The 16,000-nt window shown below is 31.7% G+C and overlaps 2 protein-coding genes across 3 annotated transcripts in view; both read left to right on the forward strand.

Annotated features, from left to right (window-relative positions):
- The window catches only part of Tmem131 (Transmembrane protein 131), a 29,529-nt gene extending 20,957 nt beyond the window's left edge, over positions 1-8,572 (forward strand). Inside the window, exons 27-33 of one of the 2 annotated variants that reach the window (XM_074138508.1) lie at positions 3,031-3,224; positions 3,873-4,058; positions 4,549-4,677; positions 5,708-5,838; positions 6,185-6,302; positions 6,819-6,961; positions 8,202-8,572. In XM_074138508.1, coding sequence (XP_073994609.1) covers positions 3,031-3,224; positions 3,873-4,058; positions 4,549-4,677; positions 5,708-5,838; positions 6,185-6,302; positions 6,819-6,961; positions 8,202-8,297 — 997 coding nt within the window. In that variant the 3' untranslated portion in view covers positions 8,298-8,572. The remainder of the gene's footprint in view (positions 1-3,030; positions 3,225-3,872; positions 4,059-4,548; positions 4,678-5,707; positions 5,839-6,184; positions 6,303-6,818; positions 6,962-8,201) is intronic. The other variant, XM_074138509.1, reaches the window with a different exon arrangement.
- A 2,370-nt stretch (positions 8,573-10,942) lies between these two features.
- On the forward strand, positions 10,943-14,685 carry LOC141459431 (transmembrane emp24 domain-containing protein bai-like). The gene is made up of 5 exons (XM_074138515.1): positions 10,943-11,286; positions 12,823-12,943; positions 13,062-13,132; positions 14,063-14,189; positions 14,500-14,685. Exons 1-5 carry the CDS (start codon positions 11,119-11,121, stop codon positions 14,619-14,621), a joined length of 609 nt encoding a protein of 202 aa, XP_073994616.1. The 5' UTR covers positions 10,943-11,118; the 3' UTR covers positions 14,622-14,685.
- Positions 14,686-16,000: the final 1,315 nt, after the last annotated feature.

Consider the following 16,000-nt stretch of genomic DNA (forward strand, 5'->3'; position numbering starts at 1 on the left):
TATAATATTAAATACCTAATAAAAAATGTGTGAACACTCACATGGCTTTCTCTTACTACAATTTTATGTGTTTTCTTCTAACTTTTATTTTTGTACAGGATGGTACTTTGTTTCACGATAATAAAAGTCATTTGTCTTAACTGTAGGTTCACTACAAGAACTTTCGCTCGAAAATCTTTGCGATTGCAGTCCTTTTGTGAGAAATTAGAGAAAGTAAAAATCTATTAACCTCACACGCCTTATTTGTCCTAGGTAGTCAACTTCGTAAAATCTAATAAAAACATTAATATTAATAAATTTCTAATTTTCTTTCAACATTTACTTTCCTTAAAATAAATTTAAGGATAGTGGAAATGGTGATGGTATTCAATAGTTTGGAAGGTTTTATTGTTTATAGTGTATAGAGTAAAGGTCCTTAGTTTAGTGTTTAATTGCCCCTTAGTTCAACTGATACAACGCCTCCAGAACTCGTAAATTATGCAGACTTCTAAATCCACTTACTTGTTGTGGATAAATATTTTAAAAATAATTAAAATATTATGTATATTTAAATTACCATTTAAGATGAAGTTAAAATCAGTACCTTTGATGTGAGCATTGTAATTTAGTAAATGTATCTGGCTGATTCGCTTGGCACGAGAGGCCAGAAAAAAAAAAATCGGTACCTGTTTCAGGAATTCCCAAAAAAACTAAAGACTTCGGAAAAAGTCGTTCTTCCCATTTATCGATTTTTCTTCAAATTTTGATCTAGTATACTTTTATCGTTTATTTTATTTGCATTTATAATAGCTCGCAGAAAGTCCGATATGTTTACTTACTCCCTTGTGCTTATAAATGTAAACAGAAACTTGGTCTAATAGCACGCGTGATTTTTCCTCTTTCTGACTGGCTTTGATTTTCATCCGACGGATAAAATCGTAAGATATTATTCAACTCTGCTTACTAACCAAATTTTCAACTTTTAATTTTACTTTCCTTACAAAAAATGTGCTTAACTACTTGTATCCTTGAGATCTGTCAAATGTTCTAAGGAAGAAAAAAATGTCTCCACCAACATCGACAGTGTAAAAATCATGCCATTTTCTTTCCTTACCACGGTAGAACTTTCTAAGAAATGTGAAATTTTTAAATTTCGCAAAAGTTCCTTTAACTGGATACCGATATAAAGATTTGGTCAGTCATTTATAAACCTCTTACTTTTCACTCAACATTTACCAAATACGTATAAGTGTTTAATTTATCAAGTACACGATTTTAATTATAATCGCAAACAAGCGATTTATCGAAACAGAAACTTTTTTCAACCATCCTTTTCGCTGCAAGCTGAGACATTAAAAATCACTACATTATAAAAATGTGATAACCATGTTTTGTAAATAATTAAATCTGTTATACAAATTTTACAAATCTTCCTATGAATTTAAAAGATATGTGTTTAACTTCATATGTTTACGATTCATTTTACAATACTTTTTTGTCCATGTCTCTTTGATTAGATGATAAATATTGAACAATAACTTTTTTAAATTGTATCCTATATTGTAATTTCTTAGTCCTTATCTTCTTAATTTTAATCCTGTTTCTATTCACTGTTTGTACTTATTTATTTTTTTTTTCGGCGCATCAACTTCTTGGTCATTAGCGCACTTATTTATTACTCTGTTTTTGCAAATTAACGTTAGTTAGGAACTTAATTAACATTAAAACGTTAAATTAAGTAATATTTAAACGGTAGTTTAATATTGGAAACGCTATTTTGTTAATTTAGAAACGTTTAAATTTAAAATGTATTATTCGAATTTTATACTTTTAAAGTTGAAGACGTAACCGAATTTAAGAATCCATCATGCACTAAAAATTGTATTTTTATGAACATAAAGTGCGTCATAGCTTAAACGCATTGCGCGGTATTTTTAGTAAGTTTTTTATACTCCAGAGAGAGCATTGTGATCCGTGTAATATTCTAGAAACGAGGGAATAAAACCGCCATTAGCTACAAACAAGCGTCTTGCCTGCGGATACGTGAGTCTGTTTTATTTTTTATTATAAAATATTTGTTAATATCTTTTCTATACAAGTGTTCTTGTACGAAAACGATATTATTAATTATTAATGGTTTATAACTTATTTGTCCATTATATTTTAGCCTTAGTGTAAAAAATTCAAAACGTAGGATAACTTTTCTTAATTCAGGGCAACCTCAAGTAAAACTTGTAACTGAGTCCAACCAAAGTTTATGGCATTTATTTTTATATTGGTTTAGTAATTTTTATCAGGATATTAGTGATAAAGAAATATTGCGATTCTGACAATTGGAAGTACGAAAAGATTTAGTTCCCAAACTCATCAACCTAAAGTGCAATTTAAAGAATGATTTATTCTTCAGTTTTTTTTTTGCAACTTGTACTACAAATAAGTCCACCTTTAGTTTTTTTTAATTTTTTACGGAAGCAAAATTATCTCCGACCTTTTTAAGTCAGCAAAGTTCTTTTTCTTAAAGAGCCTATTGTAAATCAGATTTTCTCTTTCCCAAAAAGAAAATTAATGTGTTGAAAACTTTCTTGCCAAAACCTTGTCATGGATTTTGGGGACCTTGTATGATTTGAAAAAAAGGCTATGAGCAGATTTTTTTTTTCCACTGGAACGAATCCAATAGGGGAACGAATCGAATCATGGATTGCAGGACATTTGTACGAAATTATAATAGAGTAGGTTAGGTACTAGAATCAGAATAGTTATTGAAATCGATTCCTACTGTAGGTAATTCAAATTCAATTAATATAAAGGCGGGCTCGTTTTGTTCATCACTGTTATGTACTTGAAAACGCGTGAACTGCTCACGATGCACTAAAACTAATCTATTTTCGGTTTAATATTTCGAGATTCGGGGAAATATCACTTGTACGATTTTCCAGTTTTTTAAAAATATTTTCTATCTCAACCACAACTTCAAAGGAATGCTGCAGTTCAATAATTGTAGAAAGAAATCGCATGTGTTTCATTACAGATAGTTCATTTTTGTTGTTTCAGGCGAATAAACTCCACCAAACCAGCAAAAAAACAGCTGAGCAACTGCATTTCAAAAATTAGAACTGAACCTGTGCAGTGTAAAGGAAAACCTGTTACCATGCCTGATAGGGTCAAATCTCTCTCCAAAAAGGATAAGGGTCAGGTTTCTAAGAAAAAAACCTCAAATTATGAGAAAAATATTCCTGTATCTAAGGGTGAGAGCATATTTTTCTTCTGTGGTTTATTTTATGCTTGTATACTAGTATTGTCAAAACCGATAATTTTGTAACTTTTAATAACCCTCGAAAAAGGTTAGTATTGCGATTGTGCAGATTTAATAATTTGGGGTTTCACCAGAAATACATGTTTTGCGTCCCAAATATGAAAAAAAAAAAATGATTTTACAAATTGGTCTCTGTACGCAATCATGGGTGCTCCGAAAAATCGCAAAGACTCATATTTGATGTATGGTATATGTTTCTTCTTGGAATTCTACAAACATTTTCCTGGTCGTAAGTGCAACTGTATTGGTTCGATTTTTTAGTTGGGGGGGTTGTTTTCTTGAAACCATTTGCTTTAGACTTATCCATTGAATACATGTCGATCTATCACTTTTTTTTTTTTAACATTTCCCAGAAAAATTCTATTGTTCATAAGCACTTTTGAGGAATGTTGTGATCAGATTCTTCCTACATTGCCATTTCAGTGTAATGTTCGATCTCATCACCGGTATAAATGAAATTAATGAAAATTATATTAAACCAAAATTTCCAATTCAAAGAAAATCTCTTAACCGTAAGTTTCACAAAGCAAATAGATTTTTCTTTGCAGTTTCTTTGATTTTTTTATTGTACATATTGCAGGAAATACAAGTGAAGGAACTCCACCACCTCCACCGCCCCCGATATGGACAACCTCCTTCAGCGATGTCGTGCAGAGATCTGAGTCCACCTATTCAAGTGTTGTATCTCTCAGATCCAATCAAAATGTCCAGCAAGGCAACAATACTCCACCACACCATCCCCGACAATCTACAAGTTCCCCACCAGGTGATGATTTAGCATTTTCCTACATCTAATATTTATCTTTCTCTTAGTATGGAACCGTTATTCAGCAAGTGCACAAAATATGTGTTGTAGGGATTTGGCACAATTTTTCGTAAATGACAGACCATGAATATGTCTGTCTTAATGCTTTTATATTTAAAGGTTTTAATATGTAAAACTTTTTAATAAAGACTATTATTATTATTATTATTATTATTATTATTATTATTATTACACTACACTGTTAAAAGATAAATAAATACGGTGTTTGTAACCATCAGACTTTGTGCGTGAGTTTTAAAGTCTTAAAGAAGTAAACTGACATGAATTTATTTGCCAGAAGTTCCTGGATAGCTTCAGGAACTGTCTTGAAGAAATTGCTATGAAACTGTATCTATTTAATATCTATTTTAACTCTACCGGATACTGAAGGCATAGTAGAGAACCGCTATGATCACTACTTATACACTCTAAAATAACATTAATTTTGCAGACAAGACCGCAGTTTCATTTTCAAAAAATGGTAAGGAATACTGCAGTGAATGGCAGCCCGAGTACAAAGAAGCTGTTTCAGACCACAGTTCCAAAGCGACTGAATGTGCTTCAAGCCAATCAGGATCTGGTAAGCTGTTCATTATTTTTACTTACATTTAGGTCTGAATCAAGGCATATTTACCAGACGTGGAAGTTTGAAAAATTTTGTTGGCACAAAAACCGCTTTGAATTTAAAGAACCATTCCAAAAAACAAATTTAGTTCGATGCATTAACGCTTGATATGTTAGTTCATATTGTTGGCTATTGTGTACACTAGTTGCGAAATGATTGCTCAAAAAGTAAAATTATTTATTTCACAATTGGTAATAATGTCAAAAGAATTCTGATCTTAACATTTTGCATATGTGAAAGTTGTGCTTTTGCTGAAAAAAAAACAAATAGATCTTCGAAAATATAACTTTGGAAGACTGGTGAGGTGCTCTAACTAGTGGGCGCTACAACAGACTCTTGGTTGCGGTGGCGTAGACTTTCTGGCCTACTCCCATGGAATCTAATGTGCTCCACATGAAAATTATGTAATCGAGAATTATGAATTGATGAGAATTGACTTTTCTGGTATGCTATATAATATATAACACATATTATGTGTTAACACATTAACTGAGCCAAATGTTCAACTGCTTTTTGTAACTAATTATTGTTATGTTCGATTTAATCAAAGGTAATTGAACATTTTCAACTTCTTGATGTTTATTAATTACAAATTTTTTTCAATTACAAAAGAAATAGCGAATGTAAAATCTCAAAACGTGTATTATCAATGTAATACGAATAATCAAGCAAAGTTGATGCCAGAATTATCACAGTTATTTAAGTCGATAATCTGATTTTTTCTGATTTATTTAAAGAATTTGCTGAAACTTCAAAGGTTTATTATGTATAAACTGAATTAAAATAATTTCAAATGACTAAATTTTTATAATTTATAATATTGAAATATTTTGTTTGAAAACTTCATTTTTTAGCATGTAAACATTTTGATGAGCGTAATTTAGGTATTACTGGCAGGGGTGCGAAAAGCGGTTTGCAGCCACTTATTTAGGCAATCTTAGAAACTTTATTTTAAAATCAATCTTATATGCAATTTATTCCATAGGCACAATTGGAACAAAACGTCACACCAACGCTTGGAGTACTTGGGCATCTATTGCTGAGACTATCCAGTGTCAAGCCGTTGTACATCAATCAGAAAACAGCTTATTTACAGATTCAAATCCGTGTGTTCCGGTAATTGTTACTTTACTTTCTACTACCCTTCGTAAGGGGAAGTATTGCAGTATATTAACAATAAGTTTTGACATTTATTACTATACTAAATAAAAGCTTCTTCTTAAGAAGGACATGTGTTGGTTGGATCATAATTATTTATGTTTGATTCAATTTAAACCATTTGTCTTAGAATAAAGACCAACTTACCTTTGACAGATTTGCAGACAAATCATACTTGTGAGATATTCGATCTAAATGTTCAATTTCAGTTATTCCTGCCACTCTCTCACCACATGATTGTATTACAAGTAAACAAGCATTGAATGTCAAAAAAAAAAACATAATTTTTTGGTTTTTATTGCAGAAATCTAATGCTAATTACGACCAATCATTATGGAGTGACTTGGGAAATCTTAAAATAGATGACGCACAAAGATCGGTACCCCACTCTGAGGTTAACCAATCATTTAACACTGCAAATGGTGAGTTTACAATGCAGAGTATGTCTTATAATCGTACCTAAACTAAGTAAAAAAAAAGATGCTTTATTTTATAAAAAATAATTTGGTGTAAACACTTACTCTTCTTTAGGTACCGCATTTAACGTTATTAAATTTTCCTAAATCTTAAATTTTTACTCAGCATATCATGTCTACCGTAATATGTCCATCCAAACTGGTTCGTTCCTCTTGAACTTATGAAACTTAATGTTCAGTCAGCACCTCTTTGGCTAGAAAACTTCCCGTTTTCCAGTAATGTCTTATAATCACTAAAACTTTCTATTCCACAATTATATTCAATAAATGAAAGATAAATCCAGCCTGAGCAATTAAGTTTTTAATTATGTTTAAAGAACATTTTAATTTAAGGTTCATACAGATCAATAAAACTATTATTTTTTGGGCACATCAATTTGTGTAACTCTCACTGAGGCAGAATGTAATGTGACTAATTATGGCTAATCTTGGATCAGTTGCTTAAATAGAATGAATTATAAGTTGCAGACCGGAGGAACTGGCCAATAATGCCGTCATTGTGGCAACCACTCTACACCCCTTCAACTGTGGAAAACACGGCTCCAGTTTGGGGCTCTGATGTATGGGGTCCACCAGCTCCCTCCACGCCATCACAAGGTGATATGGTCAGTATGATTATTGTTAGGGATTATGAAAAAATTTCATTAATTTAGAGAGAGAGAGAAAAAAAACTATCATTATTGTAAATGATTTCTTTGGTTCATATTTAAAATATATATCCCATTGTGATTGATAGTTTTAATCGGGCAAACTTGAGTTAAGCGAAGTGTATACTTAGTATACACCATAGTACAGTGGACCCAGACATAAATAATATTCAGATGGACTAATTCAGGATTACAGGGTGGGTGGAAAAGTATACTATTAATCATATTTTTTAATTTTCTCACCATTCTAGCGGGGGATATTTGACTAAATGTCGTCTGGCTGGTACAGAACTCTTTTACAGTTGATCGAATTGGATAAAACTAAACCACTTTTGAATTTATTTTGTGTAGTTGTTATTACAGATACAAAAATAATGAAAAGAGATTCTTGATGAACTTCAAGAGTTAACATATAAAACGTCGTGGACTTTTTCTCAGATGTATAAAAGGAAATAGCAGATTATTATTTTATTTTTTGAGAAGTTAACTCTAAGGGCGTTAAGTTTGGGGTAAGTTCAGGCTTCCTACAAATCTTTTTTAACTCACAGTGGCAACCAGCTGAATGTACCTATGCAGCAAATTAATGTTCGAATTTATTGAAGGAAGTATCAATATTGGTTCCAATTCAAGCTAAATCATTCTCCAAGTAGAAATCCAGTGCTGTTTCTTTTGTATCTATAATGCATTGTGTTGTTGCGTCAAGTGGAGGCACCTCATAAGATCACAAAATAGAACTGAACTTAATTTTATGGTGTTAATTAATAAAATTATTTTATTGTGATTTTTTTTTTGCAAATACTATTCTAAATTAATGATAGATCCAAATAAAAGTTGAAAGTCAAAACTACATTGCCCATTAATTTATAATAATTTTAAATAAAAAGGATAATAAATTGAAATGAACTATTTAGATACTCCTGTTTGTTAAATGTTTCAAATTCAATTTCTTACAGCGGATCACAGTTTGTGCAGTCCTAATCTATAAATTTATAAATATATTTCGTCAGGCTATGTAAACGGGAGTTTCAAAATCCACAGAACTTGTTTGGTATAAAGAATTAGATTTATTTATACACCCCTTTGATTTATTTTATTTTTTCTAAGAGTTATCGATTTTTTTCCATGCGTATATACCCGGTTGCAAAATACTGTTCGAATTAAGTACTATACTATATAATTTGTTTGCTATGTGTTGCAGCCCCAGCCAACAATGGAATACGATCCGTTTAGATCCCTATCTAACATATGGTCGCAGCATTCCACTAATATTTGGAAACCCCCGCCATCTGATTAAAGTTTAAAATAACAAGGCGTCTTTAGCACTTAAAAAAAAAAATTAAAAAAAATGGATATTTCTATTTTAATTTAGTTTTGATCAGTTTGTTATATAAGTATGATCTAGTCGTTTACCGTAGGTTGAAGTAAATTTTTAAGTTGAAGTAATGTGTTAAAATTGTTTAATTTTCTTACTCTTTTTATTTTTGACATTTAGTCCATGTTTATTCACAAGTAAGACTGAGAAAATACATTGAAAAAATACAAACAAATAAAAAAACAGTTTGAGAAATATTTTAATGTATGTGTATTCAAGTAATTATTACAAGTACCTTGTATTTAAAAAAAAGAAGACTTTCAGAATGACTATGATTTCAACTTCGCTGCATGCTTCTTAATTCTGACCGGTTTAGAGATTTTCACCCGTTTTCAAAGATTGGGTTCTTGACGTTTGTGTATAGGAATCGACTTACATTTCGTAATGCTTCAGACACTTGTCACTACACTATCAAGAGTCCAACATGACCACATTTGTAACTTCACTATCAGACTCCAATATGACTAGTAAATTTCCAAGAATTGGAAGTCAAATTATTCGGCACAATCTGATTATTAAACATCTTCCATATACAGATCCTTGGCCTCCACCATTTTACCAACCTTCTCTGCCTCTAGAGGTTCACCTCCGTCCCTTGTGAAGATATTCCACACCTTACAACCACTTCAGCCTACTTCCTTAATGACCCAAACAATATCCTATTCAGCGAATTCTCTTAGTTCCATATTCGTTTGAATTCATTTTTGTAGAAATAGTGGACATAAAGTTTTTGTAAAACTTTTCTCTACAAACAAATTATTTAAAGTTCGTCCTCTCAACAGGCATCGTTCATGTTTCGCATCATATAAGCCTACCGGTTTTTACAATTGTATTGCTTATATACCTCCACACTAAATTTTTATTTGTAAAGAATCTCTAAAAATGGATGAACTTTCCTAGCTGTCAGAGTGAAATAAACGAGCTATGTCGCTGAAATAATGGAAATTCTAAAAAGTTATTGCAGCTGTTTAACAAATAAAAGTTTTATAATTAACTTTGCGTGCAGGTTTTTTTATATTAAGGCCTGTAGAAGAAGTAAGTTCGTTTTAAGTAACATTTTAAAAGATAACAGAGATAAGGATTCTTCAGGCCGAGGTTGAAGATGCACTTACATCTCCAATATCTTGGCCCTGTGGATAAGTTTCATCCACTAGTAGACAATAAAACTGCTTTTGTTTGTCTATTTAAAAGTTTTGATCGACTTATGGCACCTTAATATTTTTTTACAAAACGTAATACCAGCTCGAGATTTCAAAATTCTAATAAAATTATAACATTTCAAAAAAAGGTTACTTATTAAAACAATGAAGGAACTTTATCCATTATAAAGGCAATACATATATAGTTTTTTGAACCTCTGACAAAAATTATGGATATTTTCTTTAAGCAGTTATAGTAACTTCCTTCTAGTTAAATGATACTCCCTCGTATTTCATCCATCCTAATCGATATTTCTTTGCAACAAAAGTTGGCTACATTCTTTCGCCTTTTTCATTCACTAAAAAACAACGGAAATCATTCACAACACCAGTCTGATGAACATGGACGAAAATTTAAAATCCTTCAGAAAGCCATCTTCTGCAGCAACTATCATCAAATAAAGGACACGATTTTCCAAATTATGTCTGTCGCCCCCAAAATCCCTGAACCACTACCCTAAAAATATTTCAAATAAAAGTGATTGATCATAAAGCGAATATTTAACGCAATATTTGACAAAAATTATATCAGTATTCGAAAAAATATAAAAAAAAAGTGTTCTTGCAGTTGCAATTCTTCGCAACTGATTTCCTCCTAATTTAAAATTCTAGTTGTTCTTTTGAGACTTCTTAGTATTATGTAGATGGTAAAACTTTACACCAAAAGAGAACCGAAGAAGAAAGCCTAACTTTCCCACTACCTTTGAAGCCCCTTTAAATGAATTCTCCCAGAAAAAAATAGTGATGGTAGTTTTTCATGTGAGGAGTTACTATTCCAAGTTTAAAGACAATCTATATTGTCTTTTTTCCAGAAAATAATGATATAATAGTATAATCTCTGGCTAACCGACTTTCCTAGATCTTCGGAATTCTGGTAATGTTTGTAATAGACATGCGGATGGCAGAGTCGATATTGCTTTTAATGAAAGCTTAACTCTTGAATTAACGATATAACATTTTCTGCAAACTTTCTTATCTATTTTGATGGGAGAAAAGATATAATAGCTTGGCATTTAAATAGGAAAATGGTAAGTTTAAAGAAAAAATGATTTGGAAGGGCAGTTTAGTTGTGCTTAATATAATTTTTTCAAGTGACATACATTTGTATTCTATTAGCCGAAAACATCTAGTTCATAATACAAGAAAGTCTTCATGAATTATGAGAATGAACAAACAATTTTAGTATTCAGAGGGGGCTAACCAAAAAAAAAAAAAATACCTTCTAAATAAATCTCAATCACCATTACCCAACTTATAATTTATAATGCTCAGAATATTTTATATGGCTATTGTTAAAGCTACATTTGTTACTTTATCTGCTGAAATTGAAGTACGGGATTTTTATTTGTGTTAAAACAACACTGCGCATCCCATGTGAGTATTATGTGGAAGAAATGTTTTTCTTAGTGAAATAGCGCTCTATCTATGTTCTTAAGCTTGTTACTTTGCTCTATTTACTTTAAATACCCATGTTTTAAATATTATAGCAATTTGATAATTTTGGATCAACTTAATATTTTAGAAGTAATATAAAAATTTAAAAAATGATGTACATATTTTTCGTTATCATTACTATATTAGAAGTAAATTCTATAATGTTCCATCTGAATCCCAATTCACAAAGGTGTTTAAAAGAAGAACTTAGAAAAGAAGAATTAATATTGGGTGAATATGATGTCACCAACATACCTGGACAGAAAGTTGACTATGTAGTAAGTACTTTTGTTACTAGTGAAATGTTTGATATGATTGTTTACCAAAACTGCTAGATGTTTAAGTGTACTATTAAAACCCGAGAATGAAATAGTTTGAGTAGAACCGACAGTGCCTAAAATCACTCCGATGATGTGGCAGTGTTGTTTGTAACGAAAGAACACTGTCCGGAGGCCGTAATTACACTTAAAGGCTCTATTATTATTTTTTTAACCTATTACTAAAACTCTTATTTTAAAATTATTTTATCCTTAAAAAGTATGTTACGACTAAAAAAAAAAATATAGGGCATTATAAAATAATGAATCATTGTTAGAATTTCCTTAGAAACTTTCCTTAGATTTTTCTGAAAAGATGAGCACAGAACATCACTCTTAACGGCACGTCAAAATACGCATGGTTCCCAAGCAGTGTTCTCTCCTTACAGACAATAAATACGTGCTGCATCGCTAATTTAAAGTATGTCAAAAAGACAAAACACTTTTTGTTTAGAGGAATAATAGGATATGTTTTATATTTAGGGGCAATTCATCAACTATAGAAAAAAGTAAAGTTGAGGTTATTTGGCCCCGTCTGTATTTATGAATTATTCACATTAGAATTTCGATTGAGGTCCTGACGGTATTTGATTAGAAAAAAACCTGAAAACTAAAACTAGACAAATGCTGAAAATTTCGCAAAAATACATTTAAATTCAATTATTCATACTCTAAATTTTCATTAACAAAACTATCCGAAAAAGTATGGAATTCTCGAAACCAGGTATTGCTAGAGGAATGACCATGCTTTCATTGCAACCCCATTCATTGTGTGTACCACTAAAAACTCTTTTGAACCTTCTCATTTGAGAAATACCTTATTCCTTTTTTGATAGAAAATCGTACGACAAATCAGTTGAATCCTGACATTTTTTTGAGAATGAAGGGTTAGATAAGGGAGAAAAAGAAAGAGATGAAATAGCTGTTATCTAGAAAATCTTTTCGGGAAAAATAACTTCTAATTATCTCGGAAACATATTTCAGAGAAACTATAACTTATATTTTGTAGAGGAGTTTGTGGAAAATTTGGATTCATAACTAGTTCGGCCAGTAAGTATGGGCCAGCTCACATAGAGCTTTACACATCTGATACATATTTTCTAATAGCTTCAGTTCTTCACAAATCTTGATACTGTCTTTTTGAACCTGTAGGCTTATCAAAGTAGTAGTGAGGTCTAGGTGGCAGTGAATGAAGGTAAAGGAAGAAGTTATGTTAGTTTGGCCACTTGAGTGTGAATGGCTTGAATGTCAAGTTCTTTTGCTAGTGCTATTGTTCAAAAAGGTTGCAGAGGACCTTCATTGCTTTCTTGATACCGGTTTCTCTGAAGTCAAAAACTCTTCCAACACAAGTGTCGGCTTTGGACGTCCCAGTTATTGCTAAATAATTCCTGCATTAATATATATAACAGTTTCATGTTCTCTGTATTCCTGGCAGTCAAGAGGAGCACAACGAACTAAGCCCTAAAATATATAAAAAATTCTATTTTTATTTTCTAGGTGAAAGACTCAAAACAGGATATCCTAGCACAAAACAAAGACATTGGGAAAGGAAAATTTACTTTTGTAACAGAAACACAAGATGTCTACGAAATCTGTTTTAAATCTATTGTACCTCCACGTAAGTATGGTTTTCCTAACAGCTTACAGAGACATACTATCAAAGCAGTCAGTCTTATGCAATGTAGATTGGAAATGTTTCTTTAGATCTGAGTTTAATTAATTCAATTTTTTTTCAGATCAGAGAGGAGTGCCGCATGAAGTGTCACTGGTCACAAAAAAAGATGCAGAAGCCAGGCGCTATGAGACGGTATTTTTGTACAATAATTCATTTCAGTAAACACATTCTTTCCTAACACCAACAGTAATCTAGCTTCAGGAGTTACGACTTATTCAGGCATCTTTCCTTTTACGGATATCCGTTAAACTGCAGCGCGAAAAACTCATCATCGAGATCCTAAAACATGCACACATAACTCAGTGTCTGCAGAGATTTAATGTGTGCAGCTATTTTGATTGCTTTGATTTATTTTAATTAGGTTACACTCACTTTTAGAGATTGCATGACTAGTCCCTAATCAAACACTGGGTCCACAGTAGATTAATAAATCTAATTAATAATCTAATCCAGTAGGATCGCATTAGTCTAGCTTTCTAACTTCCTCTCTATGCAATCTAGTCCAGATCTTATACCTGATAGAGTTTGCAGGAATGTAGAGATTCATGTTTGGAAGAAGTGTCTCTCCCGAGACAAGCTTTAGCGTAAATCTGTCAACTGTTAGGGATACTTCTTTTGTTTTGTTTATTATTTTTTGTAATTGAAGTTCTTCCACATTTCTTAGAGTAAAATAATACGACAGTTTTAGACTCTTACATTCTTAAAATTTTGCTGATTTCTCTTGATACATATCCTAAGTAGTTTCAGTATTTCAAACATTCCAATTATTCCTGTATAAAGAGTTTTAGGAGTGTTTTTAGAGTTTTTTACCTAAACAAAATGTGGGCTATATCTGAAAAATCACTTTGTGGAAAAATGTCCAATATTTGGCAAATAAACTATTTCTTTTTATACCTCACCTCGAATTGGCCAATTTGAGGAAATTTAGAGATCTGTGCATTCAGTAATTATAGTCGTTTTTAAGAAAATTCAATGAGAATGAGCATGAGTGAGCGTTCGCCAAATTTTTTTTTAACATTCTCGTTGCAATTTATTAATACTATTGTAATAATCTTTGTTTAGATGGGCGAAGCAAACAAATTGAAGCCGATGGAGGTTGAACTTAAGAAGCTAGAGGAGTTGTCGGGTTCTATAGTCCAAGATTTCGAACAGATGAGGGAACGCGAAGTGGCGATGAGAGATACAAATGGTAAGATATTTATATGTGTAGTGTGCGTGGTTGGTCAACATTAGTAATGTTATTTCGGTTTAAGCTCGCACCACATTGTTCTATAAATGACAAATGGTAGGAAAGTTGTTTTCTTGAAAACGGCTTCGATATTTTTTTTTTTTTTTTAACTTAGCTACCCAACTAAATGCCAATTACTTTTATTATAAATATTTTTCACGATTCTTAGAACCACTTAGATAATTCGGTTTAACTTGGATACAATTGGTGTTGTATAATTGCAATAAAACAAGATTTTGTAAGTATTCACACAAGATTTTTTGTTGTGCAGAATCGACGAACAATCGAGTGCTCTACTTGAGTATATTCAGCATGTGCTGTTTGTTGGGACTGTCTGTTTGGCAGGTGTTGTATCTGAGGAAATTCTTCAAATCAAGGAAGCTGATCGAATAAAATTGTTTTGATATATAACTCAGGTCTTGTAATTAATAAAATAAATTTTCCTTCTTCTTTTTTATATTTATATATATTTTTACTGTTGGGAAAAAAAAGTTTCAGATTTTAGCTAATTTTCCTTAAATGATCTTTAATAATTTTTGGTAAACCTAACTGTACTGTGTACTATACTATTGCTTTAAACAAAAAATGCAAGGGTAAAAGCCTTAAAAAAAAATAATAATAATTGGTTCTGTTCACTAACGTAACTAAGTTTAAGGCTGGAAATATAGGCTATCTATTGAACACATCAGCAATTCTATGTCATCCCTTACTAGCAGGTCCTCCAAACTTGCATCATTTCTCGATATTTCTCTTCAGAGTTCGGTACAGGTGGTAGGTTTAATTTTTGTTTGGACCATGGAAATAAATCCACTTAGCACAGATCATTCGAACTTTGAAGAATGATTATACTGATTTCATGTCGACGAGCAACCGACCAAATGAGGCGTAAGTTAATACGGAATACTTTCGGGAACCATGCCGGCTCCTAGGAGATGGTTGAGTTCTACTTCAAATGAAAGTTTTCTATTGCTGGAGAAAGTCCGCTTCTTCAGATATTTTTAAGTGTAAGTCAATTATTTTTTTTTCACCATTCTGATTATTTGAAGAAGGATGAAATTATTGTACAACATTGTGGTTCCAACCAAGCATTTGATGGGAACAAAATATAAGTTTACAAATCAACATTAAAACACAAAGAAAATTTGTATATTTAATTGTATTATTAGAACATCACATGGGTCAAAAAATACTAGATTATCTGGGACACAACTTACCGATAATACAACTTAATAAAAAACAATTTAAATTGCAATGAAAAAACTTAAAACCAGTGGCGACAACTTGGACAAAATTTGGGGAATCAGCAAGGTAGTATTAATCCAATTGAATCAATCGCCACAATAAGCTAAGCTAAAGATCAGATCTTAAGAATAGTGATAGTGCTTTTTTAACTTGATCCACGACATGTGCAAAGTACAGAATAAAATTTTGTTCTTAAAATTAAGACACTAACGATTAAATTAGAATCCACACAGGGTGGCCAGAAAACCTACGCTTCCGCGACCGAAAGAATTCCATTTTTATTCCTGTATATTTAATTAGAATTGAAGCGTTTAGTGAGAAGCACATGAACAAAGTATGAAGGCATGAGCCGAACTGTAAATCATATCAGCCATTCGCAATGACAAACGCGCACGCCGAACACAAGCGTGTCGATCGATACAAGTTAACAGATTGAATTATTTAAAATAAATTGAACTTCGATAATAAATTAGTTATAAAAACTGGCTCTGGAACAAGGGCCACAGTATAAACAATACGAATATAATGGT

Source organism: Rhodnius prolixus, unplaced genomic scaffold (genome assembly GCF_049639745.1).
Source record: "Rhodnius prolixus isolate KJV_2025 unplaced genomic scaffold, Rpr scaffold_11, whole genome shotgun sequence".
NCBI classification, from domain to species: Eukaryota; Metazoa; Arthropoda; class Insecta; order Hemiptera; family Reduviidae; genus Rhodnius; species Rhodnius prolixus.

Coding starts and splice junctions, on each gene's coding strand:
- LOC141459431 (XM_074138515.1), top strand. CDS start 11,119: ATGATGTACATATTTTTCGTTATCATTACTATATTAGAAGTAAATTCT. Junction 13,133..14,062: donor AAGCCAGGCGCTATGAGACG/GTATTTTTGTAC, acceptor ATCTTTGTTTAG/ATGGGCGAAGCAAACAAATT. Junction 14,190..14,499: donor GGCGATGAGAGATACAAATG/GTAAGATATTTA, acceptor TTTGTTGTGCAG/AATCGACGAACAATCGAGTG.